Source organism: Trichosurus vulpecula, chromosome 5 (assembly GCF_011100635.1).
Source record: "Trichosurus vulpecula isolate mTriVul1 chromosome 5, mTriVul1.pri, whole genome shotgun sequence".
Taxonomy (NCBI): Eukaryota; Metazoa; Chordata; class Mammalia; order Diprotodontia; family Phalangeridae; genus Trichosurus; species Trichosurus vulpecula.
In genome coordinates, this window is record NC_050577.1 from 118,422,322 (window position 1) to 118,438,379 (window position 16,058).

Consider the following 16,058-nt stretch of genomic DNA (forward strand, 5'->3'; position numbering starts at 1 on the left):
TTCAGGGAAACAGCCATGTCCTTCGGAGAGCTATTCTGGAGCAGGATAACAGAGGATAAGTAAAAGCTATGGGAGGTCATTGTGAAGGGGGTAGGGATAGGTTAGAGGAAATGAGAAATACCACCTCCCTCCCCCAAGAAAGGGACTAGGGTTAAAATATACTAAGAATGGAGAAGAGTGTGATCTTCTGGGTGCACAGGAGTTGGAAAGCATCTTGGAACTGACCCATGTTCTCCCCATTTCACAGCAGTGTGTACGTTACAGTGTGAAAACCGAAACTCTCCCAATGGCAATGGCTCCACCCAGCCTAAAGACACATCGGGTCCCAGGATATTCGATCCTCCTTGGTGCCATTATAAAACCTGCCAGAGCACCTGAAACAGCCTATGGCGAGATAAGGGGAATATGCATTTGGGGGAGTCAAACTGGGAACATTCAAGGAGTTGGGTTTATAGGAGGAGAGACTTGAGAAGTAGCTGATGCTGCTGTCCACACTGATACCTCAAATCTCAGGTTCTCATGCTCTTAAGAGTCTGCAGTGCAGGGGAAAAATAGGCCAATTCCTCCCTCAACCATCCTGCCCAGCTGTTTACTGGCTGTGGATTACTGCAGTCACATGAGCTGCTTTTTAGCAAAGCCAAGCTGTCTTCAAGCTGAGAAGGTCACTGGGAGACAGGATTGAGGAAGGGCTCGTACTGCCCTCCACAGTGCAGCAGGGGGCAGATGAGCCAGGAGCAGCTCATGGCACTTATGTATGTCTACCTCCCTGGGCAGGGGCAACAGAAAAGGAGCACATTTTTTTAGAAAAATACTTCACCCTGTATTTTCAACCAAAATATTTGAAGGGATAGGCAACTTTGTGTCTCTCCAGAGAATGACAATTCGTAAGCTGCTTTGGGCCCATTTACTAGTTTAAATGATTGGGCTGCAACGTGCCCAATGGGAATGTTATCACAGTCTGCCATTCTCAACTAATACTTGAGCACACACCAAAGGACCTCAAAAGTGTCACCTAAAGGAGCTGATTATATACAGTGTGCAGGCATTCAGATTTCTCTTCATTTCAAAAAATTGATCTTTTACATACAGTGCTAAAAGAAAAACCATGAGCACTGAACTTCTGAGCTAATGGTCAGTCAGTTGTTAGGCAATAAATATTTATCAGGCGCCTACTATGTGCCAGGCTCTGTACCAAAAGAGGCAAAAGACGGTATCTGCCCCCAGGGACCTTACAATCTAATGAGGCAGACAACAAGCAAACAAATACACTATATACAGAATAGAAAATAATTAAGAGGGAAGGTTCTAGAATTGAGAGACTGAGAACATTTTGAGCCATATGTTTAGGGAAGAAGAATGGCATGCTGGAATTCATATCCTTTTCAAAGGAAAGAGTTGGGAGAGTCCAAAATGAGACTCCACTGACAGTTACTGAATGGTCCATTTACTACAGGCTACAAGTATTGGGAAGTGTCTTAAGAGGCCTGTTTCTCGTTTCTAAATGAATCCATCCATCTGCAAGGTAATGGTGACATCTGCATCATTCTTTATATGTTCATTTTTAGTCACACGCTGTGAAAAAGCATGTTCTATCTAAAGGGCGCTTAAGATATTGAGAGAATTATTCAGAGAGTTAGAGAAATGATACTTGATATTACCATTCTGGCTCTTTAAAAAGATCCTGTCCTTGGGGCAGCTAGGTGGTGCAGTGAGTAGAGCACTGGCCCTGGAGTCAGGAGGACCTGAGTTCAAATCTGGCCTCAGACGCTTGACACACTTACTAGCTGTGTGACCTTGGGCAAGTCACTTAACCCCAATTGCCCTGCCTTCTCCCCTGCCAAAAAAAAAAAAGATCCTGTCCTCTTTGCCCCACCACATACACAATCAATCAATCTACAACTAATTTCTCACCTTCCTTGGGAGAAGCAAATATCTCTGTATGTTCTATCCACAAACTCAGTTCAATAAACACTTATCAAGTGCCTATTATATGTAGAGCAGACAGCTAGGTGGAGCAGTGGATAGAGTGCCAAACCTGGAGCTAGGAAGACTTGAGTTCAAATCCGGCCTCAGACACTTATCAGCTGTGTGACCCTGGGAAGGTCACTTACCTGTTTGCCTCAGTTTCCTCATCTGTAAAATCAGCTAGAGAAGGAAACGGCAAACCCCTCCAGTATCTTTAGCCAAGAAAATTCCAAATGGGGTCATAATGAGCCAAACATGACTGAACAATAACAAGAGTTTATAAGGCGCCTGCGGTAGATACTAGAGACACACAGATGAAAAATGGCGCAGCCCTTACCCTTACAGGGTTTACATCTGCTCGGGGAGATGCCGTGTGCATACAGATAAGGGGAAGTCTTACCGTACACTGAAGAGCGCCCCGAACTGGGACTGAGGTGACCCAAGTCTGAATGCTGACTGTGCTGCTTACAACCACTCGACCCCCATGTATGTTGAAATGGAAGAAGTCAGTAGAGAAGCACAGACTCAAGATGAGCAAGAGTGAGTGAGAGAGAGTGAGAGAGGGCAAAACAGAAAGAGAGAAAGAGCAAGACAGAGAGAGAGAGAGAGACAGAGACAGAGACAGAGAGACAGACAGAAAGAGAGCGAGACCAAGAACAACAGCAAAACACAGAGAGAGAGAGAGAGAGAGAGAGAGAGACAGAGAGAGAGAGAGAGAGGGAGAGAGAGGGAGAGAGAGAGAGAGACAGAGAGAGACAGAGATGTAGGAGGGAGGAAACAGTGTTGTAAGAGGCAGGAAGAGGTGGGATTGAGGGTGTCTCCAAGAAGAAAGTTTGGCATTAATACCTACATACCTAAACTGATAAGAAAATTAGTGATCCCAAACGACTAGTTCCAATAAGTAAAGGCAGAGTCTTGAACTTCTTTTGTTTTCCACATTCCACTTTAGATTTAGATCCACATTAGATCCACACTCCAATTTAGATTTGATTTTAGATATTTAAAAATATGTATTTGTTTGCTTCCAGGAAGTGTTATGAATATCATATTTCTGAAGTTAGAAAAAAGCATGGATAGGATAGCTCTTCTTCATACAATAACTATGGAAATACCCGCTCAGCAAGGGAAAAGAACAATAAGGCAACGTGATGAATGAATGAGTGAGTGAATGAAAAAGCATTTATTAAGTGCTATGCTAGGATATAAAGCACATCGGCCTTGGAATCATGAGATTGATTTTAAATTCTTATTCCGATGCCTCCTAGCTATCTGATTATGGGAAAATCCCTTCACTTCTCTATGCCTTTGTACCTCATGTGTAAAATGAAATAATGCAAGTTTTATTGTCCGACCTCATTGGACTGCTTTGGGGGGAAAGCACTCTGTAACCCTTAAAATGCCTTATGAACACAAAATACTATTACTATTATTAAATGTTTTATTCCTCTTTCTGCCTGCAAGCTCTGCCTTTATGAATGCAATACAAGATCACATTTTCTGGATGTCATATCACACTCATGCTGACTTATATTGAGTTTTCATCCAAGGCTGCTGCTTTGGGTTTCTTAAATTACACACACACACACACACACACACACACACACACACACACACACACACGTTCTCTCCAACACCCTCCCCACCCAGTTGAAAAAGAAATAAAAACAAAATCCCTGTTACAAATATGATCAAGTGAAACAAATTTCCATGCTGGCCATCTCAAACAAAAAAATCAATGTCTCATTCTACACTCTTGAGTCCTTAATCTCTCCATCAGGAGGTGGGTAGGATATTTTACTATTAGTCATCTGGAATTGTGATTGGTTATTACACTGATCCAAGTTCCTAATTCTTTCCAAGTTGTTTGTTTATACTGCACTGTTTGTCTTTATCATATTATACAAATTGTTCTCCTGGTTCTGTTCAAACGTTCTGCATTAGCTTATGTCTTCCTAGGTTTTTCTGAAACCATCTCCAGCATTTTCTACAGCATAACAGCATCCCATCCTTGTTCAGCCATTCCACAATTGTACCCCCTCAGACTTCTGTTTTTCATCCCTTTAAAAAGAGCTAGAAATATTTTTTGCATAATCTTAGAGTTTGTTTTGCTCAGCACAAATCATTCCCTAAACCAAACCTTCCTCCCTCTAAATCCCCTTTTCCCTCCTATTTCCTTGTGAGTGAAATGTAGTTCTGTACCTGAGGATACTTTGACAAGTGGAATAAAGGGAGAAATAGAGAAAGACAGGTAGGAAAGGAGGGAAAAAAAAAAAAGAAAGAAGAACAAAGCAAACATTTGCGTTGATTTTTCAACCAAAAGACAATGGTCCAGAAGCAAAATGGAATGGAGTATTTTCCTAATATAGGCTGTATCCAAATGCTTCCTAGGATGAAATCAATTAGTGAGGAAAGGAAGCTAACTTAATTGGGAAAGACCGTCTGGAAAGTTAACCGAGAGGGGATTTTACCTTCTTGTGGAGGTGGGGAGGGATGCAGAGAGAAACATTCTCTGCTTTCAAGATGCCATACCCCAGTGCAGCAGTTTCACAGGACTCTAGCCAGCTTCCCATTCAGATCAAGTTGCAGCCTTCATAATGTACTCCCTCCCCCACCCCTCTCCCAGTCCATGGCTCTGACTCGCTCTCTCTACTTTTCCTAATCAAGAAGAGATCTTTTCAGGTCTGTCTATCTAATCCTCCTTGTCTCCTTTAAAAAGAGATTTGTTGTTCTAAATGGGGGATATTGTTATACTATATCTAATGAATTTCACTTTTTTTTAACATATAGAAAAGGTAGTACCAAAATATAATTTGACTGAGGTCTACCCTAGCACCCCATCCACAGTTATTTCTTCAAATTTCCTGCCAACAAAGAGGGTCAATGGTAGTTGCTTTTGTCTTGTAGGAGTATGGCCTAAAAAATCTATAGGTCCCAATATGAGTCATTCTTTTTTGGAGTTTAGTGGCCACAGGTTATATTCTAAATAAAAGAAGTTGGCTGCAGGACCTTATGCTTAAATTCTAAAGGTCACAATAATCACCTTTTCCTTATAATTCCTAAATGGCATACTAGAACAGGGCAGCTGTTTTAAATAAAGCAACACTATGCATTATATTGGTTAAAACTACATATTCCTAACAACAATTTTCAGTTACCAAAAACCTTTATATAGTACAATTACAATCTTCTAGTATTCTGGAACATGATATGGAAGTGATCCTGAGTTCTGATAGGTCCTACTGAATGGAAAGGATTCAAATATAGGCCTGCCAACAGACCATTTGTCTGTGCTAGGACCAACCTAGCTAAGTTCAGGGAGGCTTATTAGTAGTCTGGCCTTATGATAGCAAACAATTTAGCCATGGGCAACTCTCAAAAATCATATATTAAAATCATTTTGGAACAGATTTGCTAAGCGATGGGCATGCTCATATGAATGAGATCACAGATGTCTGAAGTGTTCATGTAGTAGTATAGTTCTATGTATAACAAACCTATCAGATGAACCAGGGAAGGAAGGGGGTAATTAAGAATTCTAGATATAATAAATACCATACCATGATGCTAGCGGTAATAACCAAGAAACAGCTAGAAAGAATCATCTCAAGAGGAGAACTGAAATGAGATAAAGTTGTTGAGCTGCAGATTCAGAGAAGGTATACTCTATTTGAGGTGTTATAAAGCCTGGGCTCATGACTCCAAGACTGTGTGAAGAGAGAGAGAAAGGCCAGCACTACACAAAGAGAGTAAGATGATATGACCAAGGTCAAGTAGGGCAAGCACCTGGAGGATTTTAAATAATAACACCAATACCACCTTGTATTTCACTAGATCATAGGGCCAAAAAGGGCCTCTAGTCTGTCCTCATTTAGATACTGCTTACTCTCTGGGGTGAGCTATGTATGTGCTTTGTTTCATGTATTTTTGGTGCTCTGGAGCGATCAAGATAAAGTTTATAGATGGGGATGGAGCACCTAGCAAGGTGAGGTGTGCCTAGGAATCACACTCCACTATGATGAGGACTGGGAATCAACTCAAATTGCCCAAGGTACATGAAAGTCATCTGATGTAGGTTGGTGGAAGATCTAAAAAAAGAACTCCAGATTCCAGAGAATTAAATTGAATACTTTCTTTACTAGGCCATACTGTGAGAAGGATATGGATTTCAGTCTTGGCCTAGGACTGACTGGGAAGTGTTTGGCAATATGTGAGACTAGGGAGGGGTGGTTACTGTTTGCAGGTCCTTACACCTTGTTCCCCCTTTCTCATCATACAATAAATCAAAGAACAGCAGTTCCTCATCCTTAGATAATATCATTGTGACCATCAGCCACCATATTCTTTTCCTCGTAAGGCAGATAAGAGATTTGAAAAGACAGCCCCTGAGAATGATGAATGACTAGTGTTGGGACCTTGTGGGGGATGAGACATGGAGGGAAGGGAGAACACACTAAGGTACCTCCTCAGGGTCCAGTTATGCTCATCTCTCTTTTCACCAATATAGAGAAGACACAGATTAACCCTCTCACGTGCGTGGGTAGTCTTGGGAGATATGGGGTCTTAACTATCACCCTTGGATGCCATACGCCTTTCCTTTTATCTATTTACTCCTCTTGCCCCTTGAACACTCACTCACTCACACACAAAGACATATCTCTATCCTCTCTTCAAAAAATTATATGTATTCTGTTTAGTCATTTTCAATTGTGCCTGACTCTCTGTGACCCCATTTGGGGTTTTCTTGGCAAAGATACTGGAGTGGTTTGCCATTTACTTTTCCAGCTCATTTTACAGATGAGGAAACTGAGGTAGAGTGAAGTGACTTGCCCAGGGTCATACAACTAGTAAGTATCTAAGGCCAGATTTGAACTCAGGTCTTTTTTTTTTTTTTTAGTAATAAGTGTAAGTATTATCATAGCTAAGTAGGAAATGAGATCTTTTCCCTAAGAGACAGGAAAAACAAAACAAACCAGGAGTTTTTTGTTTGCTTGTTTGAGTATTGTTAAATAAAAATAGTGAGCTGAAAGGCATGAAGAAGAGCTATAGAACTCAGTAAGCAAGGATAATGATGTATATATGGCACACTGCCTCATTATTACTTGCCTAGACTAATACAATTGCCTCCCAATAGGTTTTCTTAGCTCCACTCTCGTCTTCCTCCAATCTACCCTTCACACCACCGCCCTAATAATCTTCCTTGAGTAGAGACCTAGTAATGCTACTCCTCTGCCCAAGACCTCCCTAGCTCCCTGCTACCTTTTCAGATTCCTCCATTGAGCACGTAAGGCCCTTGATGATCTGAAAACATCCCACATTCCCAGCCTTTTCTCATACACATCCCCTTACACACACTGTCCACTCCATCCAAACTTGCTACCATTAAGTTGGTTGGCTTCATATGTTGGAACAGGCAGGTGAAGCCTGCATTTGCTTGAAAGGACAATTTGCCTCGGCAAGAATCCCAGACTGCACAGTGTCTCGGTGCTGCCACTTACCAAGTTAAGCCCTTTTTGGGGAGAGCCTGATCAAGGGTGTCTGAGCCTTTTACTAGCCAGGCTACTGTGCCAAGGCCAGGCTAGAACAAAAGGGAACATATTGCACTGAAGATAAATGGGGAGGGCTGCCAGCTATTTCTTTAAATGTAATGTTAATACCTTGTAATCAGCTTTAATTTTTAAACAGACTCGACCCTCCAGTCCATTTCCCCCTAATTCAGGGCATGTGGAAGGTACCAGGGTAGCAGCAGCCATGACAGCTGGGGGTCTCTAAGTCCTCACTGTCTGATAATGGAAGATGTGTTAGACAAGCTCTCTGGGGAACAGCAAGCAAAGGAGGGGTCAGGGAGCTGGAGAAGTGCTGTAGTGAGGACTGGGAAGAGAGGTTAGCTAGATGATTTCAGGAAGAACACAAACTCTTGGAACATTCCATTTTACTAGGCCAGAAATTGCAAGGGCAGGAACAGCCAAGCGGCTAAAACGACCACACCAAGACTGAGCTTGTGGGTGACAGACTTTGGAGCCTACTGTGTCTCAATGCTCTTGGCCATCAACTACTTCCTCATTAAAGTAGATTTCCCATTTATTAAGGAGCCCCTCCGGAAATCATATGGAAATTATCAAGACGTAGGCATGTTAAATAATCGGCATATCTGTTGTAAGGTGGCTTGCCTGTCACCAGCACGTGGGTCGTTTAGCAAGGGAACAACAGGCTCTGTGAATTCTGCAACTGGAGAAACTGCATACCGTGCACTGTCTGGGAAGCCTCTGGGATGGACCCTTTCATCCCTGGTGTTAGTTCTCAGTAAGCCCAGTTATTAAAGGGGTAGTCTGGGTGTGTGCATGGTACAGGGTTAAGAACTAATGTGGCCTATTTTTAGCTCTGGTTGATGGGCAGAGAAGCACTAATCAGTAGAAAATGCCACCTCATCTGTGCTACTGTCAAGACAAACCCAAAGGACCAAGTAAGCTGACTATTCAGAGTTGTTGTTCTTTTGTGTAGTCATGACCCCAGAAAGGGTTTCCTTTGCAAAGATACTGAAGTGATTTGCCATTTCCTTCTCTATCGGATTAAGGCAAACAGAGAGTAACAGATTTTTCCAGGGACACACAGCTAGTGAATGTCAATTTTGAATTCAGGTCTTCTAGGCCTGACTCCAGGCCCAGCGTCCTATCAACTGAGCCATCGAGCTGCCTCCATTCTACACTCAAAGAGCACAGTTAAAGATTAAATGGCTAAAAGCCTTTTGGAAGAGGATTAGGAGGCTTGAAAGAATTTCATTTGCTGGACACAGGGAAGCAGTCATCGCCACACAGCTGACATCACAGACACAAGAGGACACCAACGGGTAGAAGATACAACAAAGTGTAGCATGACAATGACGTACAGAGATGAACATTGAGGAAGCAAAGGCATCAGCTTGTTGCTATGTTATCCCCACTACAGAAGTTCCACATGAATAGGGAATTGATCAATGCTGCCCTCTTGGGTTCAAAAAAGAATATGATAAGAGACTGCTGAAAAACCAAACTGGAAAATTAAAATTTCAAAAGTACAAAAGCTCAGTTTTCATCTTCGCTTAAACCAAGGATACACATTTGTGCAAACAAATTATATTCACTTGCTGAATTGATAGATACATCTTCCTAAGCTAGATACAGATTTCTTTTTTATAACAATCTCATCTAGGGAAAACCTGCCCTATTACCAGAACAGGGCTGCCTTTAGAGAAGCTAACTTTTCACTATTTGAATCAGTTTGCAGAATATACAGACTCTTGCCTTTTTTTTTTTTTTTTTGCCTTCTGTCTCTGGGCCATGCTCTTGACTGCTGACTTTTAATCCAACAGTTTTACATGTTTGAGAAGTACTGAGTGTCACCATGTTTTGTCACCCAGATTTATGTCAGACATGTCTAATCAGCTGCCTGATCCTGCCATTACCTCGATAGCATCTCTCAGAATGTTTCCTTCACACCACTCACACGTTCTTCAACCTGTTCACTGATCTGCCTCATTTTCCTCACCTGTCAAACGGGGATAATAATAGCACCTCCCTCTCAAGGCTGTCATGAGGACCAAATGAGAATATGTGTAAAGCACAATACCTGGCAAATAGCAGGCATTTAATAAATGCTCATTTCCTCCTCTCCATGAACAACGCCAGCCCTCAGCATCACTGTCAAACAGGCTGTTTTCCTCTGGCATACATTCCCTTCTCTCTGCCCTTCCTCCCCCTTTTCACTATCCTCTCCTCAATCACAAATGGACCTCACTCAGATTAGGCTTAGGGGAGAGAATGTCATGTGTAGATTACATGACTTTTTAACTGAGCTGCGTTTTCGCATCAAAAATGGTTAAAAGAGAGTACCAGACTAAAGGATGGCATTATGAACTAAAACATCCTTGGCAAAAGTAAAGGTGCATGTCCTTATGATGTGATTAGGGACCTTACATGCCAGCTGTTCTTCCCAGGCCTGGGAAAGCCTATTGGTGTTTTAATGGCACCCGTGAAAATACTCAGATTGAATAAGAGTGTGAAAAGGCAGCCTAAAACTTCTTTATGCCCAGAGAGAACACAGAGAGCATGAAATAACCATGAGGCCATAGCTGTATATACTGTCTGTTTTCAAACTAGACTTGAGGGCCCAGAATTTGATATTTTTCTGTGGGTAACACACATCTGGAAAATGCCTTGTCCTACAGTCTTCCACTCTGAATCCAAAAACTGTCCCCGACACCATCTCCCACTGGCTTATTCATTACCAGCTAAAGCTGTACAGATAGGCCCTATAAACCTCTCTCCTATTTTCCCTCAATGAATTTCAGCTCTGTCCTAGGCCAGAAAGATAGCTGAATCATCATAAGGGAATGCTCTGCTGATAAGACCTAGGTTAAAACTCTATTTTCTGGAATTGGGGCCCTTTTCCCTCTAGTAATGTCTATTTCCAGGCCAGTTAAAAACAATACTTAGTTCACCTATTCGCTGGGTTTTCCTGATAGAAGAACTCAGGTGATGGTAGCTCAGCTCTCAGGAAAAAGCTAGTCTGTCATCACAAAAGTGGCAAATGCAGGCATCAGGGAGTACTTTGCAAGGATAAAAAGAAAATCCCAAGTAGTCATCGCCAGCTCAGACTCTGCGTGGCTACATGGGGGAAAAGCTAGTTTAAGTTCCCAGTAAGAATTCTGCAGGGTTGGGTTTGAAAAAAACAAATTTTTTTCTGGTTTTACTTGCTGCTGACCAAATTCAGTCTCTAGGGTCTTGAGGTGCTGGCAAAGTGGCTGTTCTTCACTTATCAATGCTATGACAGAGTATGACACAACCTGATGACCTCACAGGACGGGAAAGGCAAAACGTACCTGCTCTGTGCAAGACGTCGTGTTAGATGCTAAGAAGACAAAGACAAAAGTCAAGCAATGCCTGCTGTCAAGGAATTTAAATGCCACTGCACTACATGTATGCAGATGAGTAAATACAAACACAAAGTACAGTGATGAGACAGAGAGACAGAGAGAGAGAGACGGAGAGAGGAAGAACATCAAACTGGTGGTGGGAGATGAAGACAAGCTTCATAGGGGAGGGGACACCGGAGCCTTGAATGAAGAATAACGATTCTAAAAAAAGGAGAGATGAAAGAGAAGGAGGAGGAGGAGAACAAGGAGGAGAAGGAGGAGGAGCAGGAGGAGGAGGAGAAGAAGTACATTCCAGACAGAGGACAGGGCTTGTTTGAATGTGCAGAGGTGGAAGAACAAATGTTGAGTTCAGGGAAGATAATTACAAGCTTCAAGGCTAGAATTCAGCAAATGCCAGCAGTCACATGTTGGAAAGCTATCCTAGCTCTACTAACACCTCCTGACTTATTTGGCCACAGACCGGAGTTTCCTTCTCTCCTAGTTGCAAAAAACAACCTGAATCTCCAACATGGAGGCACGGTTATAGAGTATCCGGAGATATGTGGAGTTGGCATGGATTGACTTTATCACTTATATCCTGGCTAAAAAGAGGAGTGAGATGCAACAACTAATTGTTCAATCTGTTATCAAGAGATGGGGTTGGGAGAGACTGAATAATCAGAGTTCAGCCACAATTCTGACTCCCCACCCCAGAAAGGGAAAGACAGTCAGAACAGATAACAACGTCTCCTTTCAATTTACCCAGGGAAATATTTTGGCCAGTTATACAGTAACAGGAACAATTGACCTTCCAATGAATAATAAATAGGAAGATCATTCTTTTTCCTTTAAATGTGTTTATTTGATTCATTCAACTTTTGTTATTTTTTTGGCAAGCCTCATAATATGAGAAAACTATACTGCTCCCAATAACTAAAAACATTCTTCTGCTTTATACAAGTTGTAAACAAAACACTCAGAGTAAAGGATAGATATGGGCAGATTACAATGAGAATAAGGTTCGGCAAACTTTTTCTTAATTTGATTTACGATTCATTTGATTCTGAACATGATCCTTCTCAGATGCATGCAATACTGCAATGGTTTGGGGTTTGGTGCTTGATGCAGTCAGCTGGTGACTTCAATTAGGCCATGTCACTAAAGCCCAGAGTCCTAGAGAAATGGGCAGGTTACAGTTTAGTACCTGATTTCTTCCCCCTGTCTTGTAAGATGTTAAAATGCTTTCTGTGTTTGGCCTTTCCTATCACTTCTCATATTATCTCACGTGATACACCTTACTCTTTTTCCTTTAGTTATGAATGCCTCTACAAAGCTTCTTGTCAGAATAGTACATTGATCTACCTGCTTTCTCTTCAGGACCACAAAGCAACAAAAAAACCTCCCAAATTTGAGTTGCCTCATTATCCTGGTTTTGTAAAACCAAGACAAGCGTAACAAAGAACTGAATTTCCTTTTAGGTTCAGTCCCAATACTGACTGACCCATCTATAAAGCTGGGTTGGAACTGGGTAGTTTTTGCTACTCGGTGAACTTTGTCCCTTTCAGATAAAAGTCATGAATCACAGTGGTACTCACAAAACTGATGAGGTGAGGAATAAATGGTGGTGTGGTTACATACTGCTGACCAAACCAGAAATTCTAAATGAACTGATAGAAATTAGGAAGCAGATCTAGCATGGCAACCAAAAGAGTGATACTGACGAAGCGTGGGACAGGTTGCCCCCACAGACATGAGTGGGGACAATGTTCCTGAGGTTATCAGAACTTACCACATACTGACTACAGCACATCAGGCCACAGTGGGAAACTGACTCACCATAGAAGCAGTGGGCAAATCTTTAGAATTGACATGAGGCAAATGGTACCATGACACATTCTATCCTGCTTTAACTACAGAAAGATTGACAGAGTCCCCAAGAGCAAAGCCTCTTTCAAATAAACAATTAAGCAGCCCTCACTATGGCATATTCTTCCAGGAAAACACTTTCCCAAGTTGCCTTCCACTGATGATTGGGATTAAAGGTCACTAGGACTATGGGAGCTCCTCAGGACCCATGGATGGGATCTCGTAAGGCCCAGAAAAGTAATCAGGCTTCTTCCATTTCTAAATTACTTTTCAAAGTCTTAATGAGAAAGATGGACAGGAGCTTAGGCCACCTCCCCACAGGAGGCCAAAGGATCCCCGGGCATTAACTGTTTGCCACAAAGAAAAGCACTCTGTGGTTACTACTCAAACCAAAGCTTAATCTCCCTTTTTTTCTTTTTCTTTTTTTGGGGGGTGGAGCAGGGTTGTTTTTGCTGTCAGTCATGTCTTGAGGGTTTAAGTGGAAACAGGGAAGAAATTCAATCAAATATTTATACCCTCTTACCATTAGCATCCTGGACTCCAGTAAGTGCTCCTACGGCTGCCGCGGTTTCTCCAGACAGGACGATCTGTCCTCCCCCTTGCAGTGTGGCCTCAGCCAGTGTGGCGACAGCATGGGCGGCGGCTTCACTGCAGGCATGAGATTAAGAGAGAAGGATGTATGAGATGAAGAGAGACACGACGCTGAAGCGGGACAGATGACCTTCCCCCACCCTCTCGCCACTAACCCTCTCGGACCCTACCATGACCCCCTTGACCAAGGGCTAAATGGCAAGTCCAGAAAACCAACGAATGGCTTTAAAAATGCTAATGGATAAAACCAAAAGCAGTTTAAAAAATTAAAAATGTCTAAAGAAGTATGCATTTTGGGACAGAAAGGGATGATCATCATTTTTCTCCTCCTTATCAACACCAATTAGCGTTTACTGAGTGCCTACAAATATAGTGGGGATTGTGATTATTAATCACAATGCATATGCCATTAGTCTTCACTGCTAATCCCTCAGCTTTCCTTTTCCCTTCTCTGTTATAATAACACAGGTAACCCACTGGAAACAGGCTTTGCTGTAGCTAAAGAGATGGATGATAGGAAAGAACAACCCAAAGAGTCATCAATAGCTAGCCTTGTTAATGTTTAACTAATGTTTAATACTAACTTGGTTATTACTTCCAATGAAATCACAAAGGTGGCTGGGTAGACAGCTTGACTTCCCAAGTTTTTCTCAGGTCTCCTCACTTTATCTTTGGACCCCTTTGCCTCACACTAACCATGTAGGCATCATCAAAGATTTTTATTAATAATTTAAAATGATCAGTAAATGCCAACGCTTCCTTGTTTTTACAGACACAGCAAAATGATAATCCTCTTTGCTACAGTCCAAACATTTTGTGGAATGGAGGGAGAGGCCCATTCACTGGCAGCAGCCCCCTTTCTAGCTACTTGTACACCATCTCCCCCACCTTGTCTTCTGCACCCTAAATTCATGGATGTTTTTTCCCAGAATGAGCACTGGAGGCAACGTGCACAGTTAATGAGACCAACAATAAGTGGGCAAGGCAGAACAGAGTGGGACATTTTAAATTTGTATAGACAGAACATGATACAAATGAGGCCAAGTCACAGGCTTTTTCATCTATAGAGGTCAGTTAGTTTTATTCTGTTCTGAGCCTACACACTTTGCCAGAGCTTTGACTAACCATCTTGAAAATTCATGCCACTGGTTTATCCCAAGTGGCCTTGGGTGAGGGACTGCGGCTGGCTTAGGGAATATCTAGTACTGCTAGTGGAAAAACATAGAGCCTTGCAAAGCACTGCACAGCTCCCTCCTCTCCTCCCCCCACCCCGGGTCCTCTCAGGTTGTCTCATCACCGTATGAAGGTGACCCTGGTTTCTCAAAAGCCTGGAGCAAACTCTTGCAGGTCCTAAAAAGCCTAGGAACAGATATAATCATTGATTAAATATGCATTTATTAAGGGACTATTATGTTCGGGTGTTGTGTGAGGTAAATATGCATTTATTAAAGGACTATTATGTTCAGGTGTTGTGCTAGGTGCTGGAGGTATAAACCCTTGTTTCCCCCAAAAGGTGCCTCCTTGTGGAGCCTGAGGGGGAACAATACATACGTAGAAAATTAAATACAAAATAAATTTGAAGTAATTTCTGGGAGGTAGGGCACTATCAACTATGGGGATTAGGACAGATGTCCTATTTTAAAAAAAAAAAAACCAGGAGAGCAACGTCGTGAAAATCTTAACTGTGCATCTGTTATCAGAAGACTAGTCTAGCCAAGTTAATGTGATTAGTAGTGAAATGTTTTAAAAAGTAAATGTTGTAAATGTATTTGAGTATTATGAAAAGAAATATATTTTAAAGTAATCATCTACATACACGTGTATTTTACTGATGATAACCTTGAACCATTACAATAGGTACCAGGAAGTTATGGGCTTGAACCAAGAGGCTCATTACCCTAGGGCTGGCTACCGGATGATGATTTTCCCCCCACAGCAAGTCATTAAGCCATGGAAAGGTTGCAGTCTGCATTGGTTGAAGGGAATCCTTGCAAAACGAAATCACAGATCCTTCAACTACGGTAGTATAGTAGTACATAATTCATGCCAGAGATGTCCTGGTGAACACAGATATTCCTGTAGGAACCCAGTGCATAACTGATCCCATTCTATATCATCTTCTCCAGTAGATGCCTCCTCTTTCATTATTACTCTGTCACTAATCTTCAAACTTTCCCTGTCTACTGGCTGCTTCCCTACCGCCTACAAACACATCCATGTCTCCTTCTTCCTCAAAAAACCCTCACTTGATCCGTCCATCCCCACTTGCTATCGTCCAATAGCTCTCCTCCCTTCTGTGGCCACAATTAGTGCCTCCACTTCTTTTCCTCTCACTCTCTTAACTCTGTGGTCCGGCCTCCAACCTTATCATTCAACCTAAGCTGCTCTCTTCAGTTAGCAACGATCTTCTCTTTGAGACTCACTTCTCTAGGTTTTCTGACAATACTCTCCTGGTTCTCCTCCTAACTGTCGGACTACTCCTTCTCAGTCTTCTGTGCTGGCTCTCCACTGGGGTCACACCCACTGAGTGTCCCCCAATGCTCTGGCCTGGGTCTCTTTCTTCCTCTACATCATTCCCGTTGAGGATCTCATCAGTTTCCATAGTTGCATTTAGCATCTCTATGCTGATGATTCTCCTATCTATTTATCCAGCCTTAACCTCTCTCCTAACTTCTAGTCTCCAATCTTTAATTGCCTATTGGATATCTTAAACCATATGGCCCACAGATATGTTAAACTCAACTCATTA

The 16,058-nt window shown here is 42.2% G+C and overlaps 1 protein-coding gene across 2 annotated transcripts in view; it reads right to left on the bottom strand.

Annotated features, from left to right (window-relative positions):
• NRF1 (nuclear respiratory factor 1) overlaps nucleotides 1–16,058 on the bottom strand; it is a 140,046-nt gene that overhangs the window by 13,469 nt on the left and 110,519 nt on the right. For both annotated transcript variants that reach the window (XM_036760271.1, XM_036760270.1), the window contains exon 10: nucleotides 13,242–13,366. In XM_036760271.1, the coding sequence (XP_036616166.1) occupies nucleotides 13,242–13,366 (125 nt within the window). The remainder of the gene's footprint in view (nucleotides 1–13,241; nucleotides 13,367–16,058) is intronic.